Source organism: Anguilla anguilla, chromosome 4 (genome assembly GCF_013347855.1).
Source record: "Anguilla anguilla isolate fAngAng1 chromosome 4, fAngAng1.pri, whole genome shotgun sequence".
NCBI lineage: Eukaryota > Metazoa > Chordata > Actinopteri > Anguilliformes > Anguillidae > Anguilla > Anguilla anguilla.
In genome coordinates, this window is record NC_049204.1 from 20933526 (window position 1) to 20949355 (window position 15830).

The window sequence follows — 15830 nt, forward strand, 5'->3', positions numbered from 1 at the left end:
AAATTCCTGAGTATGACTCAGCAGGGGGTTGTAACCCTGCCCTCCTGGTGGGCTGGGCCCGACACTGTAACCACGCCCACCTTCCTTGCCTGCACACAGGTCTTCAAGGAGGAGAAGTACCTGAAGGATGCGGTGGACTGCGGTGAGGTGATCTGGCAGAGGGGCCTGCTCCGGAAGGGTTATGGGATCTGCCACGGCACGGCGGGCAACGGCTACGCCTTCCTGGCCCTCTACCAGCAGACCCAGGAGAAGAAGTACCTCTATCGTGCCTGCAAGGTACTGTGGCTCTCACAGAGTGTGTGTGTGTGTGTGTGTGTGTGCACGTGCACGTGCGTATGCCTGCATGTATGCCTGTGTGTGTGTGTGTATGCGGGCGTGTGCGTGTGTGTGTGTGTGTGTGCGCGTGTGCACATGTGCACGTGCGTATGCCTGTGTGTGTGTGTGTGTGTGTGTGTGTGTGTGTGTGTGTACGCGTGCGCGTGCATGCGTGCGTGGTGGATGGGTGGGCTGGTTGTGTGTGTCTGTATGTGTGGCCCCCCTCCTCCTTTGAAAAGGACTCTTGTGAGTTGTGACATTGTGCAGCTCATCCTCTTGTACAGAAAGAGAAAGTCACAGTGCTATTACTGAGTGTAGTAAGTGCAGGCCTTTACTGGGTGGTCACTGAGGCCTCAGCTGATTCAGGTGTTTCTTTACTGCCTTGCATACAGTAAATTACCATCTGTACGTATGTATGTGTATATATGGCATTCATGTCACAAATCCATATTTGTTATGTGAGTTCTTGCATTGAACCTCCGAACCTTGCGGCAGTGCCCCAGATAGATACTCTAGAGAGGAAAATCTTCTCATTCGGGCTTCCTCTCCTTCGCTGTCGATGCCGGGGGGGGTCCCGGTGGACTGGACCGTCACTCCCCCCATCCTGACGGAGCGATGCGGAAGCGCTTTCTGCATCGCCGTTTCCGCATTGCCGCCGGTCTCCCGCCGCATCGCAGCGGCGCATCAGCGCAACCCCCGCGCGGCGTCGACCGGCCGTGAGATTAAACAGGGAAGGCCTGCGGGCGCCATGGAAACGCAGGGAATCGTGTGCACAGGTGTACGTCAATGAGGGCCAGTCAGATTTTAGGGTGGGGTGAGGGGGGGTGGGGGGGGGGGGGGGGGGCATAGTGAATCTTTCTTCCACGCCCTCAGAGAAATGAAGCTGGCCTCGCAGAGGCAAAATTCACTTGTACTTTTCAGCCTGTCCCTAAAGATATAATGACTACATTACCCACCGGAATACAGATAATTAGTGGCGGCCATTTTTATGAAGCTCTCATACAGAAGTCATAGCTGTGGAGATGGCTTTCTGTATCACCTGCTCCTATTTATAGAAGGGTATTTCCAGTGCAGAGTGGGAGATGCTTGGATGGAGTGGCTGTGGATAATGACCCTGTTGCAGCCGAGCGTCCCACACCTAGCCTGTTGGCTCATGGGAAATTTCCCGACGCGTACAGGCTGTCCATGTGTTGAGCGTGCCCTAGTTCAGCAGGGAGCTGGCTACCGAACGAACAGTCTGTTTGCCCTCATTGTCAAAGGCGCAGCCAAAACTTACCACACCCACACCCATACACACACACACACACACACACACTCACGCATACACGGACAATCAAGAGTTTGCAGGTAATCACCCAGCTAAATGGGCCCATCTCGTCTCACAGAATGAGAGGGCTCGAGAGAAGCGCCCTTTGGCCTGGCCTCTCTCTCCTGTAAACGGCCCCTCGGCGCAGGACTCCGGGTAACGATGGCGCAGATGACGGAGTCTGCTTTCGACCTCCTTTTTTCTTGCAGTTTGCGGAGTGGTGCTTGGACTACGGGACGCACGGATGCCGCATCCCCGACAGGCCGTACTCTCTGTTCGAAGGTCAGTGCGCCGCTCCCCTTCCCGGCAAAGACGTCGGCAGAAACCGGCGCGGCGCTTTCCTCCGCGTCTGCGAGGCAGCCTCCGCCCATTACCGCCGCAGAGCGGGCCGAGCCCGACTCGCGCAGACAGCGGTAAACAGCCGTGCGGCGGTGGCTGTGGTACGTCACGGAGTACGCCGGTGCTTCCGGCCGCTGTTTGTTCGCTAGTGGCTCGTTCCGTTAGACGAGCAGTTAGAGGCCGCCTCTGCGGGAGAAACTGGCGGTAACCGCCAGCGCCTCGGAGGCCGCCTCTTCTCATAGGGGCAGCGCCTCGGGGTGGGATTTCAGCGTTGACCTACAGCGAAGCACGCCGCGCTGATGAGAGGGTAGAAATCGCGAACGGGTGGCTCGAGTGGGAGCGTTTCCATTCCGATAGGTCGCCTGCCTGGTGCTCTCCCCCCGCTGAGGTATGAGGGGGGGGGTGAGGGGGAGAATCTCACTCGCTGTTGCCAGGGAAACGGGCTGCCTCCTGCGCCCGGGTGGAGTCGTGGCCTGTGATTGGTCAGCCGCTCCGCTGTGCGGTTGAGCGCTCCCGCTGACGGGCAGGTGAGACTCTTTCCTCACACCTGTACCGTGGCCCCAGGAGAAGAGTCCCTGGGTAACCCGCACACAGGCATCTGTTAGCGCCGGGGCAGGGGCGGCACGCACACCGAGCCCCGCCTGCGTGTGGCAGCCCCGCCTGCGTGCTGCGAGTCTGCGGTGCGATGGCGTTGATTGCTTCATGTTAGCACCTAGCGAATAGCGCCAGCCCACGGGGGCACGGTTTCCTCGCTTTCTTTTTTTTTTCAAAAATAGCAAAATTGAGCGAAGTTTGTGCTCAGAAATGTCCATTAAAATTGCACAAAAGGTACAAATCGGCAAGAAGGGATTCTTTGTTCATTTTGGTGAGTTTGATTTTATTTTTGAATTTTATTTATTTATTTTTTTTTTTTTTTGGAGTATTTTGTCAAAGTGCCTGGAGCAAGAACATGTTTTCTTTGAGAGCCTATTACAAAATGTTCCCTTCAGACATGGCGACCTCACTGCGAAGCTGAGCCATTCCAGACCACGCCGACGTCATCTCTCTGCTTCCGTCCGCAGGCATGGCCGGGGCCATTCACTATCTCTCAGATCTGGCCGAGCCGGAGAAGGCCCGCTTCCCTGCGTTTCACCTTTGACCTGCGCTCGCGGGGAACCCTGACTCTGTTCCACGGGAAGTGTGAGGGGAGCGTGGATGACTGGGCGGGACTTTGATTTGAGTGACAGAGATCCTTCTGGACAGCACAGTGCCTCTGACCCTGGCTTGGAGCTCCCTGCAGAAACGGACTCAAAAAACAAGCCTTCAGCCTATAACTCTTTAACACCTCTGTGAGTCTGCGTACCCAGCTTTGAAACCGCCACCCTGCCCCCCCCCCTCCCCCCAACTCACACTCACACCATAACCCCCTTTTCCCCAAGCGTGGATCGTGGACCTTGCCCTTGCATGCTTCCAGAAAATGCAGTGTTCCTGTTCTGGCCACACCCACTTCGCCTCTGTGTCCCTCCCCCTTTCTCAGTGTTTTGTGTAATGCCGTTACCCCCCCCCCCCCCCCCCAGCTATGTCACTGTTGTCTGTCTCTGCATGGGGATGGCAGGACATGTTAGTGACAGAATGTGCCCGCGTTCAGCTATAGCAAAATCTAAATGTCTCAACAGCGTCAAAGAACACAAAAAAGACCTTCTAACGTGCGTTTCTAGTGTGCATCATTATTTCTGTTCTTTTACATTGGTTCACTGATTAGAGACCGGAGGGAGAAGGAATGAAAAGAAGAAGAAAAAAAACAGCCAATGGGTAAATGACATGTTTGGCATATTTCCTGGGTGTGGTGTGATTTGTTCGGCCTCATCCCAACCTGGTGAAATGTTAATTAGAGGAGTCACAGGTCTGTATTTGCATTTGTTTACATTATTAATGCAGTGTAATTAATGTATTAATTTACATGTTCTTCACACGCTCAGTTCAGATAATTCATTTTACTGATTGTTACACTCACTAATCTTTGAGGGGAAAAAATGTCTTGCTTTTATTTGTCAGTCGAACAAATGTTGATTGAAAACCAGCCATAAAGTCATCACAAAATCCCCAGCTTTCCTCCTCCTAACATTATCTGCGAATCTGCTTTCCTAGCAAGACGCACAACGTGTGCGATCATGCGTAGTTTTGACACATTTTCACCTGCTCTCCAAATTGGAAGTGGAATTAGTTTACCAAATGTGTTCGTGCAGGATGTCATTTGTGTGCGAATGTAAACTCTGCTAGGCACTTTGAAATCCCCAAAGTGCTTCAAGCACAACACATCATACACAGTGTAACAGCTTGTTGCTGGATAGAAATTCTTCCCAGTATCTGCTTTGGGGAAGGCTGTAATCAGTTGAGAGCAGCCCGCTCAGTTCTTCAGGCCTGTGTGATTGTTCATCCAAAGTGCGTGCAAAATATGCATGAAAATCAGAGGGCAGGGGTTCTTACTCGTGGCTGGTGTGTCTGTCTGATTGAAGGGTTAGTGGCCCGTATTCATAAAAGCTCTTGGCAGTCAGAGTAGTTCTCGAGTGGGAAATGGTTAAAACAGAATAGGTGGCAGTTTCCACTGAACATCTGGCTGAAAGTAATTTGGGAGACCAGTGTGGAAGAAAAGCACTTGAAAATCAGTAAACCCTCAGAAATTACTTGCAGAGAACAAACAAAATTCTCAAGTCTGCATTTTTCTTCAAAACAAGAATGCTGCAGAGCACTGAATTGTCAAGGAGCTTTTTTGGAATGTAAAGATGAAGTTTGGCAATTTTGCTTTGTGCAATAAGGTTTCAGAGTTAGTTCAGGACATTGCCTACACAAAGGAATAAAGCCGTCTCCTGCATTAAAAGTTGTGATGGCTGTTGTTGTGTACAAAAGAATAAGCAGAAGTACAGGGATGACAGTTTTGTGTGAGATTGTTCTGTATACACAGAATGCTATAAAGCCTAGAAGGAACCCACAGAATCGGGGGTGTTGAATCTTGATTGAGATTGGTTGGTATGGGCCCAGCCTTTTTTTTTTTAGCCCATCTAAACCCACCTGATTCAGCTACCGTTAGATTAACATTCTGCTCAATTAGGACCTTCATCAGTTGAGTCGGGTGTTTTTGTGCTGAGCTCGGTCAAAAGCTTTCCGCTACATCGGGTGGACACCCCTGCATTTCATATACCTCCACAGTGTCAAGTTAGTGTGGTGTCATCTTCCAATGAAGTTCATTCACTATTCAGTGAAGCTCAGGCCGCCTTCACCTCTGATATTATTTTGCCGTTTTACTGCTAGCTTAGCCAGGAGCCGACTTCACGCCTGGACTCTAGCTCGATATCATTGTGTTGCCTACAGTCAACTAAATTATGTATGATCTCATCTTCACTGTACAGAAGAACTTTTTATTAAAACTGCTCTCTCAATAATTTCATTTTAGTGAGGAAATTAATCGCTGAGAGTGCATTTGTTGCACTGCTTGTATATTTCAAATATTGACTTAACGCCTGTTGTAATTCATTTCAGTCGAAATCCATGAAATATTCTAGCTGGGAGCTCCTGTGAAATATATTAGTAACTGTATGTGTGGTTCATGGTCTGCTGAATGCATCACGTTGAAAATGGGTAGACATCACGTATATTTCAGTGATACAGCTGTATTCTTTAGGCCTACATGTTATTAATGCGACAGCCTAGTTCACGTGGCAAGCCTAATGTTGGCTGAGTGCCAGTTATTAATAGGTTACTAAGTGTGCAAACTGAAAGCAAAGAAAAATTTACCAGTCAAATAAGAAGACGTTGAATGTCATGGATAGGCTGTGGAATTGTGCATCTCGATTCACAAATGTTTGGTAATTAAATGCTCGAAAGAGCATTAGGGGGAAAAGTTGATTCCCAGCCTGAGTGATTGTGAGGAAAAAATGTCACTGCAGGTTTGTGGAAATTGTGTGGGTTTCTAGCGACTGCATACATTGCTCAAGAATGTAACATCTACAAGTCTTTTCTTTGTTCTGTTCTGTTGTGTTCCTAGATGTTACGTGGGATTTTACGCATGCATGTTTAAACAAGTTTTCTTGACGTGTATGCTTTAGTACTCTCCGTCGTCAAAAAAAGCCGTGCTCACGGGTCTCGCAGTTGTCCGAATCACATAATCAAGTGCTATTTAAAACGTCTAGCGTAGGTTTTTGCTTTGTGTGCTGAAGAAACGACAGGAAGCCAGTGGATGGCGCGGATTCCGCTTCTTCGCACATTGGAGGTGATTGATTTTCCGAGGCGCGCGATGTCTCAGGTCTGCTCCCCCTTGGGCTTTGACAGTGCTAATGTATGTCGCTCTTATTTTCGCCACCCTGGTGTTGGCAACATAATTGGGTCTATATATAACAGCAGAGCAGAAAGCGATGCATCAGTGAAACGTTCGAACAGCGTTCGCAGGACACAAACCTCTGATTTCAGTACTTTTGACAGTGTAGTGCCCCATCTTGTCTTGTTTATTTTAGGATTAGGCCAGTCTTCACCAGGATGAAATTTGATTTGCAGTAGGATTTGATCTGGTCCTGTAGGATATTTATTAAGTATGTTCATGTTGTTTATATTCTTTGCTTGTGCTGAGCAAGCACACTCCACATTACCCAGAGGAATCCTGTCTGTTGGGGCTGGATAAAGGAAAAAAGTACATTTTTCTCAGAATTGGAGTACCATGAAAATGATTTTCTGGGACATCATTTATAATGGCCCCATTTAATTGTAAAATCATGTAAGACCACTCTAATCAAATTTACATTTTGATCCTATAAAAAGATGTGAACTTCACATATTGAATTTAATTTAGCTGGACCCTGACAAGGCACTGTCTTGAGGAATTAATATACCCCTAGCTGTGACCAAAGATTCGTTTTTCCCTTTGACCTTAATTTTTCATGTTTAAAAAAATGCACATCACTTGAAAGGCTGGTCAGTTAATATCCAAGAAGCAAGTGGTTGGATACATTACAAACCTTAGAGGGGAGTCCAGTTTTAGCTTTCTTAGCAGCCAGTGCTTAGCAGCATGTCTCCGCCATTTACACCACAATCCGCACTCTCTCATTGCATTCAACTACCATCTCTGCTTGTACTTTGCTTGGCCTAAATTTTTATATAATTCCCTAATTTTGTTTTGCACATACATGCAGGGTCAGATTTTTTCTTCACAGTTTGGTGAGTTTGGTGACCAAATTGAATTTGTAAGTTGAATTTAAGGATAATTTTGAATGAAATCCAGGTTACACTCTGAACAGTACACCTGCCAGTACAGTGTAATGATGGAGTGGTGTGTGTGGTTGATTGAATCCTGGATTGTTTTACTTAAAATCTAAAGTTTTTAATTTAAGTTTATTATTTACTTTGAATTCACAAAGTACATTTTGCATCAAATAAAGAATATGCATTTGCTGATGAACCATAATTAAATTTCTCCTGTAAAATGACACTTTGGGTGTTGCTTATGCAAGTACACTTTGTGACAGTCTCTTTAGCTGGATAAGTGTTATATTTGGTATTAGGGGTAGGATAAGTTTTTTTAATTTTATTTGTTCAAATGCATTGCATTCAGTGCAAAGATCTTGAAGTTTTTTTTTAGTGGGGACTTATCCGTCCTAATGATGTGGTGATATTGTCCTTGAATTTTACTGGTTGTGGTTATGAAATTATTTCATCTCATAATTTGGTATGTAGTGTCATTTTTTAATGAGTGTTTTGCCAGAGAATTTAGTGTCATTTCCGTATAAAATTCAGAGTAATTTAGCTTTAAATCAGAGTACTTGTTTCAAATCTTAACTTTTCTATTTGATTTCCATTTCACACTTGCTCAAGTCTCTTCGCTCAGCAGTTGCAATCTAGAGGAAGCCAATTTAGGGAATAAATCGAATCCATTAAGGGCTTGTGGATTGTGCCTCCATCATTCATGAAATGTTTAAAGCACAAATGGAATTTCTCATTATGCCTTCCCAGTAAAATACTGATACACAAATGTAATATCTGGATCACTAGTTAAAACACCTTCTGTGGGGATTTAAATGGCAGCACAGCACAGGCTTGTCTTCCCTCAGATATGAAATGTCCGCTCTTCTGTCTTGTGTTTGCGTGGCCCTCGCTTATCACTGGTTGGCTGCATTAGGAGCTCTGGGCCTTTCAAACACAGGCAGTCTGTATCAATAAGAAGGAAGAGTCCGCGTCCGTGGATGCCATGTAGCGCTCTGAGCTATGAGGTGAACTCCTGTAATCCCAGCCCAGAGTATCTGTTGAACTGAATCTCCTCCAACTGCTCACTACTCTGGAATCAAACCGGCAGGTGAGTTTCACCCCACATTACTTTCAAGGTCGGGTCTGTGAGGATAAAGAAATGTTAGCCAAAAAAATCCTAAAAGAATACAAAATGGCTGGACTGAAATGGCAGCGCGTTGTTTCAGTGAAAGCTTTAGCATGTTTCGTCGGATGAATTCAGTATTGTGATGCACTTACCGGCTGTGTACCAAAGCCTGGGTATCCTTAGAATTGAGGTCACATTAATAATGGGGCTTATAAACTGTCATTTTTCATAAGATGTATTCAACTCATTGAAAATGATTTTTAAAGACATGTTGAAAAGGCCATTCTGAGTTTAAATGTGATACTATATGCAATATGGGCACAAACATAGCTGTCAAAAAAAAAAAAAAAAAAGCTACCAACACTGATGTCCTATAGTGCCAAATACAAATGTCATTTCTGGGGAGTGATACATAGTGTTCCTTGTGAAGTGGTCTTGCTACTATATGTTGTTTTGTCTTGGATATAACCTAGTGTAAGAACTGTGCGTTTGTGTTCTCTTTTTCATGTCCTTGGTAATATGAATGTTACAAAAACTGCTACAAATTGTCTGTACTTTACTGTCTGAACTGCTTTGTACAAATGTCATTTTCAATAAAATGCAAGACCGTTTGAAAGGTTGGGGTGGCCATTTCACATCACATAATCCTATTATAAGAAACATCTAATTTGACATTATTTCCAGTGGTCCTTTTTGCCATTTTAACAATGCTTTAATTCCTTTTATTAAATATATAGTATATTTTTGTAATCTTTCAACATTTTTCAGTGATTGAAACGCACACACTCTCATAACATATTTTTAGATGCCATCCAATGTAATCACCTTTTCTATAACCAGTGTTGTAGCTTATTTGTAACATTTAACATTTTTTAATTGATAAAATTCAGTTAACAAATGTCTAAGGCCAAACTATTTAATATGAACACTGTATTTACCACATGCATCCAGTAATCATCCAGTAGGAATTTTAATGCAATTAAAACCATGTTACTTCACAGTTTTAATGCAAAACTGTTTTCCTGATCAGTTTATACACTGCATATTTTGTTTTTCTAGATATTTTTGGGTAAGTGGCATTTTGGAAGTATGAACAAAGGTTGTAATTGCATGTATGCTAGGAACGGGACTATTTTTAAGTGTTAAAATTCCAATTAAGAAAATCTAATACCATTTGGTTTTCCATCAAAATTTATAGGGAAACACACAGAGTTGTTTATAGCTAAAGTCTGAACCGAGACACAGATTTTAAAATCAAAACGAGGCAATTCATGAAGTAAGCCTGTGTTCAAAAGAATTTGTTCACCTGTACAAGATTGTTATTTTGCTCAAAGGGAATATGGTCCAGACCATGGCAGCCCTGGCTGGCTGGCAGACGCACTGCGTGGTGTGCAGTATCACCACCATGGGAGGCAGAAGGAGTGACTGTTCATTCCATATTGGGAGAAAAACAGGTAATAAAGAAAAAAAATCTACAAGCCAGAGGTCCTTTTTCACATACTCTTTATCTGCTTGTGAGTAAAGAGGGAAAAAGAATCAACAATAGTTCTTAACAGAGGGGAAATTTATTATTTTAGTACATAATCAGGAAATATTCTCATTTTTTAATAACAAAATTAGATGACATCACCCCACCAACAGTGAAAGCGGATCCTAACTAGCGCTACAAATTACATCTGAAATCTCCAAATTGCATAGATTAAAATGGTAAATTGATATACGCAATATATTAGCCAGATGTATGGGCAACAACATCCAAAGGAATACAGTAACACTTAATATGTCATAATTCCACCTCCCCCCATCCTGTTTCATATCTACCATTGTCTCTGCACTGGAAAGGACACAAAACGATCAGGTATTAAAACACGACACCAATAACTGAACAGTAGGCTGAAATGAATCCATTCTGCAGCAAGCCGTTGTACAGCTGGGCTGCTGAGTTTCAGTCTCCAGTTCAATAGGCCGACAGGAACAAGTGCAAAGTATCCTGCAATAAACAATCTGCAGGTTGTCAATACGAGACTCAATCTACACACCCATGACAAATTATTCTGAGATACTGTTTCAAAGAAGAAAAGATAGGTTTCCTCATTTGTTTTTTTTTTTTTTACAAGTTCGACTAAGGTTATTGCTGCTGACATTGGCGTATTTTGTTGGACATAAGCTAGTCGGTAGCTGTTCGACTGTTATACACCATGTCAATGTGTGTTGATCAACTTATCTTGGCACTTGGCAAGATGAAGATATTTTTATATATTGTTTTTGGTAAGAAATGTTTGGTTTTGCATTCCGTTGCCAACTGTTGAAAGTATATGTCTGGTAAGTGTAGGTTCCATTCAAAAGTTGGCCATGTTTACATGCAAAACAGAATTACTGTATTAATGTGTATGTTCAATAACTCCATATATGGTCTGGCTATGAAAAAAACCTGACCATGAGCGTAATATATCAGTTTTACCGTGATGCCTCCAAATAAAGGTTTGGGATATTCTGTTAATGTTTCTGTAACAAAATATTCTCCATATAATATATTTGGAATGCACATACCTTACAAACAACTATGGACACAAAAGTATATACAGTTACTAGTACAGTTACTAGTACTGACGTAGCAAGCACTCAAATTGCATGGATTATTACTAAGAATATTTCGCAAGATAACTAAATAAAAACAAATAGGTTTGTGTTTTAAGCGTTTGAACATGAACTGAATCCAAAACTGTCCTGCTGTATATTTGTATGACGGTTACTAAGAATGCTTTATTTTTCAGTTTCTATAAAAAATATCCTGGATATTGGAAACTATGAGTGAAATATTAAACTTCAAACAACTGGTTCAAATTCATAATTCAAAGATTCTGAATTATTAGGCCTTCAGAATATTACCTGCATGCAAACATAGTTGCTGAAATCTCCTAAATTCAATCAATGATCTGAATTTGAATTTTAAAGAGATAATTCATGTTGTTGGATTTTGACAGCCCTCAGTCATGCTCAATTAAATCAGTTTCACAGAAGACTGCAGCTCAACTGTTGTGCTCATGATTAAGTGGCAATTGTGTTCGGTTGCATGTTCAGATATAAGATGAGATAGACTGAAGGTAAATGTCCAATGAAATCCACTCATCTCTCCTTCATGAAAAGTAGAACAACAAGACACACTGTTTATTGGTTGAAGATACTTTTTTGTCCTCTAGAAGTAAAATGTTGCTATGACTTGCTTTCGTGGGGAGGTACTCAACATGAGAATGAAGGCTTCAGCATGCTTCATACAAACTGGCTTGTTTGACACGCTATCTGTGTTGTTCATACCATCTTTGAAGTAGCTAAACTCCAAGTGGGCTGAGAAGCTGTCTGTCATACAAAGGGGGTGGGGTAACAGGAAATAGACATAAGAAATCATCTTAGCAATGAGAGAGGTTATGTTTGCTGTGCAATCTCCATTCATGAATTCAGCGATTTCTGGGTGTTTATAATCAGGACTAGAGTCATTAGTGGCCCCGTTCATGCAGGATTTTGTATTTACAGAGAAAAAATAGCCAGAATGTGGGAAAAAACAGACAACATTAGATAAACATGGACACTCCGTTGTCTTTTTTTTGAAGATTATGATGGGTGTTTATCCAGACTTGAACAAATACAAAATAAACACTCCTGTTTCTTTGATCTTCTTTAGGTGTCGAACACTTGTGTTGTTTGCAATATTATAGCAAAAATAGTTAATTTTATCAGAACGCATATGAATTAGTGTAAAAAGCAGATTTTGTAATGTCCTGCGTTCCAAAGACACAGCATTCCATGGGCTTCTTCTTCTTCTGATTTTCACTAGCAGATGGCGAACAACTTTTGAGAACTTGCAGACCACCTGCAACCCTGCCCATTGCACACCTGGCCAATCGCTGCAGAAACTGGGCATAGCCTTCGGAATTCCGATTTTCGGAAAGTTACAAGCTCCTTTCCAATTCGACTGTCGGAAAGGAGCTTTCCGACGCTCTCCGTCATTCTGAACAGCAGTTCATTTGAAGCGTGCAGAAGCCTGGAGAGAATCATTTTCAGGATCACATTCAGCCTGCGAGTGCTGAGTCTCCAGAAGTAAGATTAACGATCATTAACGATCGTGCAGATTAATGATTTTAATTGAATCTTTCAGGTTGAATCATCACGCGTAGGTTTATTTATTTTTATGCTGGTTCAGGCCGGGGTTTTAGTTCAAAGCGTTCAATTTTATTCCGCACCGACACTAAAAAAAGCAAGAAGCGCTTCCCTTCCAACAGACATCTCGGCACCAGGCTTTTTATCTGTGCTTAACATACTGCATGAAATTGGGCCTGTCAAATTTACCACCCTCTGTAAAAAGATTTCAACAAACGTAACAGTTGTGATAAATCGAGATGAGTTCTCTTGCCTTCACGGGAGCTGTGCAATTAGCTTAGTACTACCAGATCCCCGCTGAGAGGGTTTATGAATAATCTTACATTTCTTTCTAAGCATGAGTGGATTACAAAGTCAGATGCCCAATGACCTTTCGGATGGAATTCATTAATCAAATGCAAGTGAGTGTCTTCAGAAAAACCCTTTGAACCATTAAATTCTTAACCGGCTTACATTTATTAGATGGTTTTCTAGTTCTGATAAGTTTCTCCTCCCTCACTGTGATGGCCTCCACCCTTTTATGCAGATTTTCTAAGTAACTCTGGTCCTGCTGTCCACCTCCCAATATTATACAGGGACGGTGCGTGCGTTAAAGTGAGTGTAACCACTTTTGGTTTTCCATATACTGTTCAGAATTACACAAATGGCATCTAACAGCTTTATGAGTATCCACATCTGCAAATTAGTGTTCGTTTTAGACATGATGCCTGATGGTGGAGATACTGGAGTTCTTCTTTTGGAGCCACTTGGGCCCAGTCGACACTCAGTTCTGGTTTGTAAGAGGAACATTAAAAAAGCACAGCCTATCAATCATCATTGTGACATATAAAGATTGGTACAGCTGAACTGCTGTCTTCTGAACCACACCAAGTGTTGTTGAAATCTCTTGTTGTATCCTCTGGGTATTTACAAAAGTACACCACACCCACAGCCCCCCCACCCTCTCCAAACACACATACATACACACACTCATACACGCTCACACGGCTCAGTAATTCAAGAGGTTTAACGGTCCAGTGCTCGTGGCACTAAAGCCTATACCAAGTCTACAGGTCCCACTGGTCACCCAGAATGTCACTCACTGTGGTGAAAATCACTACATCCAGTCAGTTTTTTCTACTCAGGTCATGTAACATGTAATTTCAGAAAGGTGACGGGGAGACAGACAGAGAGAGAACACGAGTGGATCATGAACACAGCTCAGCTTTCCTGCACGCAATCCGCGCCGCAGGCTTCAGATCAGGGCTGTCCGTCAAGCCGTCACGTGACGTCTTCCCGCCGGCGACCACGCCCCCTGGGGTCAGGGGGGTCCCGCTGCGGAGGGCCTGCGCGTGGAGCTCGTGGAGCACGAGCATCCTCTTCCTCGTCCCTGACTGAGGGCCGGCCGCGCCGTGCGCACGTCACCACACGCGTAAAGGAAAACCGGGGAGGGTGCTTGGGGCGGGGCACGCGATGGCGTCTCTGTTCGCGGGACCGCGGAGCCCGCGCCTACTTCTTCTCCGAGGTCTGGAACACCTGGTCGTACGGCGGGGGCGGGTGGTTGCAGTAAGAGGGCGGGGGAGGGTAGGGGGCCATCATGTGGGGCGAGTTGGGCTGCACCTGGTAGGCGGGGGCGAGGGGAGTCGTCATTACTCCGCCTAGGTCTCCGTAGTTCTGGGACTGGGACCCTGTGGGGGAGGAGGGAGGGAGGGAGGGAGGGAGGGAGAGGGACAGATCATTCATGCAATACTTGTTAGACATTGGTATGAGGAGGACAGTGAACAGATGATTGTAATTTCTATAATTTCCTACTGGATAAAGTATCTTATCTGTCTGTCGATCGGTCAATCTATCTATCTACTGTATCTATCTATATCTATTTATCTATGTGTCTATCTATTTATAAGCATTCATCACTAGAGGGAAGGGCAGAGCTATGGTAATCTCTGCAGTGCAGTGAGCTAATATTTGGGATGTATATTCACCAGGTGAAAGGTTTCAAGGAAATGGATTTGCTTAGTGGAATGAAATGAGATGGAAAATGCATGTGGAGATGGACCTGAGAGGGTCCAGCAAGCGTGTTTGTTTGCCCAGCAGTGGTATCCAGGTAAATGCAGAGTACATTTAGCATGCGGTGCGTGGCAGCAGCCGAACCATCTGTGCAGAGCATCGTAAGGAAGCAATTCCGCTCAATTCTTCGCCATTAGGACGAGGAAATGACAATTAATTGACACAGGAAGCCTGGCAGCGGGTTACCTCCAGCCTCGGAGTGAGGTCTGCGTCCGTCTCATTTCCAGTTCGCGCGATTTCCTAATTCGCACGCGAGCATTTCGTCGAGCCTGGTACCGGTCCCGCGGGCGGCCGAGATATCGACCCTGTGCGTAGAAGGCGGGGTGCATACGCTCGTGTGTTCACCTGGAAACGGGCTGTCGAAAGCTGGGCCCTAATGAGCGTGATGGAAGGAGAGGAGTCCAGCAGCGCAGCGCCTAACGAGGACGCGGGGCTGTCACAGGAAGCGTCCGCGCGCTCCTGACGAGCCGCTCTGAGGGCCGCGCGTAGTTACCGCCGCGGCGGACGCGCGGGGAGAATGAGGACGAGCCAGTTTTCGGCGCGCCCGGGCTCTCTCTGGGGCGGGCTGCGGGGCTGCCTGCGAGCGGGCCGGAGGTGGCGTCCCCCCCTCGCCGGCTAACGAAGGCGGAGAGCTCCGCCCGAACGCGGCTCGCTCCCGGGGTTTATAGAGCAGGGATTGGCCGAACGGAGAGAGCAGCATCCTCCAGGAGAGAGCAGCGCGGGACTGAGCCTAATGAGACGGGTTACAACCGATCCCCCCCCCCCCCCCCGCGCGTCTCGCCTTTTCTGAGCCGCTGGCAGGGCGCTCGGCTCCACCCCCCGCCCTGATAACGCTGCCAGTCCCCTGCGGGGGGCAGCAGTTGTCACTTCGTGCCCACCTCCCTGCCAGCCCTCCTGCCATCTCTGTCACAAATGCCCTCTTTCTGTGCATGGCAACATGCACTACTGCCATCCTTTGACACGGAAAGGCCCCCTTAAATGTCAACATTTCACGAATCTACCAATTACACAGGCTTACTGTTAGTTTGTTTTCAAACATGACATACAGGATGGTACCACACGGAACATTTGGAAGGATGTGTCCTGTAACTCAGACAGTGATTATTTTTAATGGTTCTGAACCCAGTACTCTTACCACTGCTACACAGAGATACCTTCTTCTCCTACGATACTGACACATTAAATTGTAAACAGCTTTCAGATGTACAGGAGCACTGCTTTAAAATACATTTACCCTGAGAACTTTACTGATATAGCAGTTGCACAGCACTGCGATATCAAAAAAGCACTTCTGTTGTCAAAGCACAAAAAAGCACTTTCTTTGTCAAACCT

At 45.1% G+C, this 15830-nt stretch overlaps 2 protein-coding genes across 4 annotated transcripts in view; one reads left to right on the top strand and one right to left on the bottom strand.

The window, feature by feature from the left end:
• lancl2 (LanC lantibiotic synthetase component C-like 2 (bacterial)) overlaps positions 1-8914 on the top strand; it is a 40904-nt gene extending 31990 nt beyond the window's left edge. For all 3 annotated transcript variants that reach the window (XM_035412826.1, XM_035412827.1, XM_035412828.1), the window contains 3 exons: positions 100-276; positions 1831-1903; positions 3022-8914. In XM_035412826.1, the coding sequence (XP_035268717.1) occupies positions 100-276; positions 1831-1903; positions 3022-3098 (327 nt within the window). In that variant the 3' untranslated portion in view covers positions 3099-8914. The remainder of the gene's footprint in view (positions 1-99; positions 277-1830; positions 1904-3021) is intronic.
• A 926-nt stretch (positions 8915-9840) lies between these two features.
• The window catches only part of LOC118224950 (vesicular, overexpressed in cancer, prosurvival protein 1-like), a 56838-nt gene continuing 50848 nt past the window's right edge, over positions 9841-15830 (bottom strand). Inside the window, exon 5 of the mRNA XM_035412829.1 lies at positions 9841-14116. Within this exon, the coding sequence (XP_035268720.1) occupies positions 13938-14116 (179 nt within the window). The 3' untranslated portion in view covers positions 9841-13937. The remainder of the gene's footprint in view (positions 14117-15830) is intronic.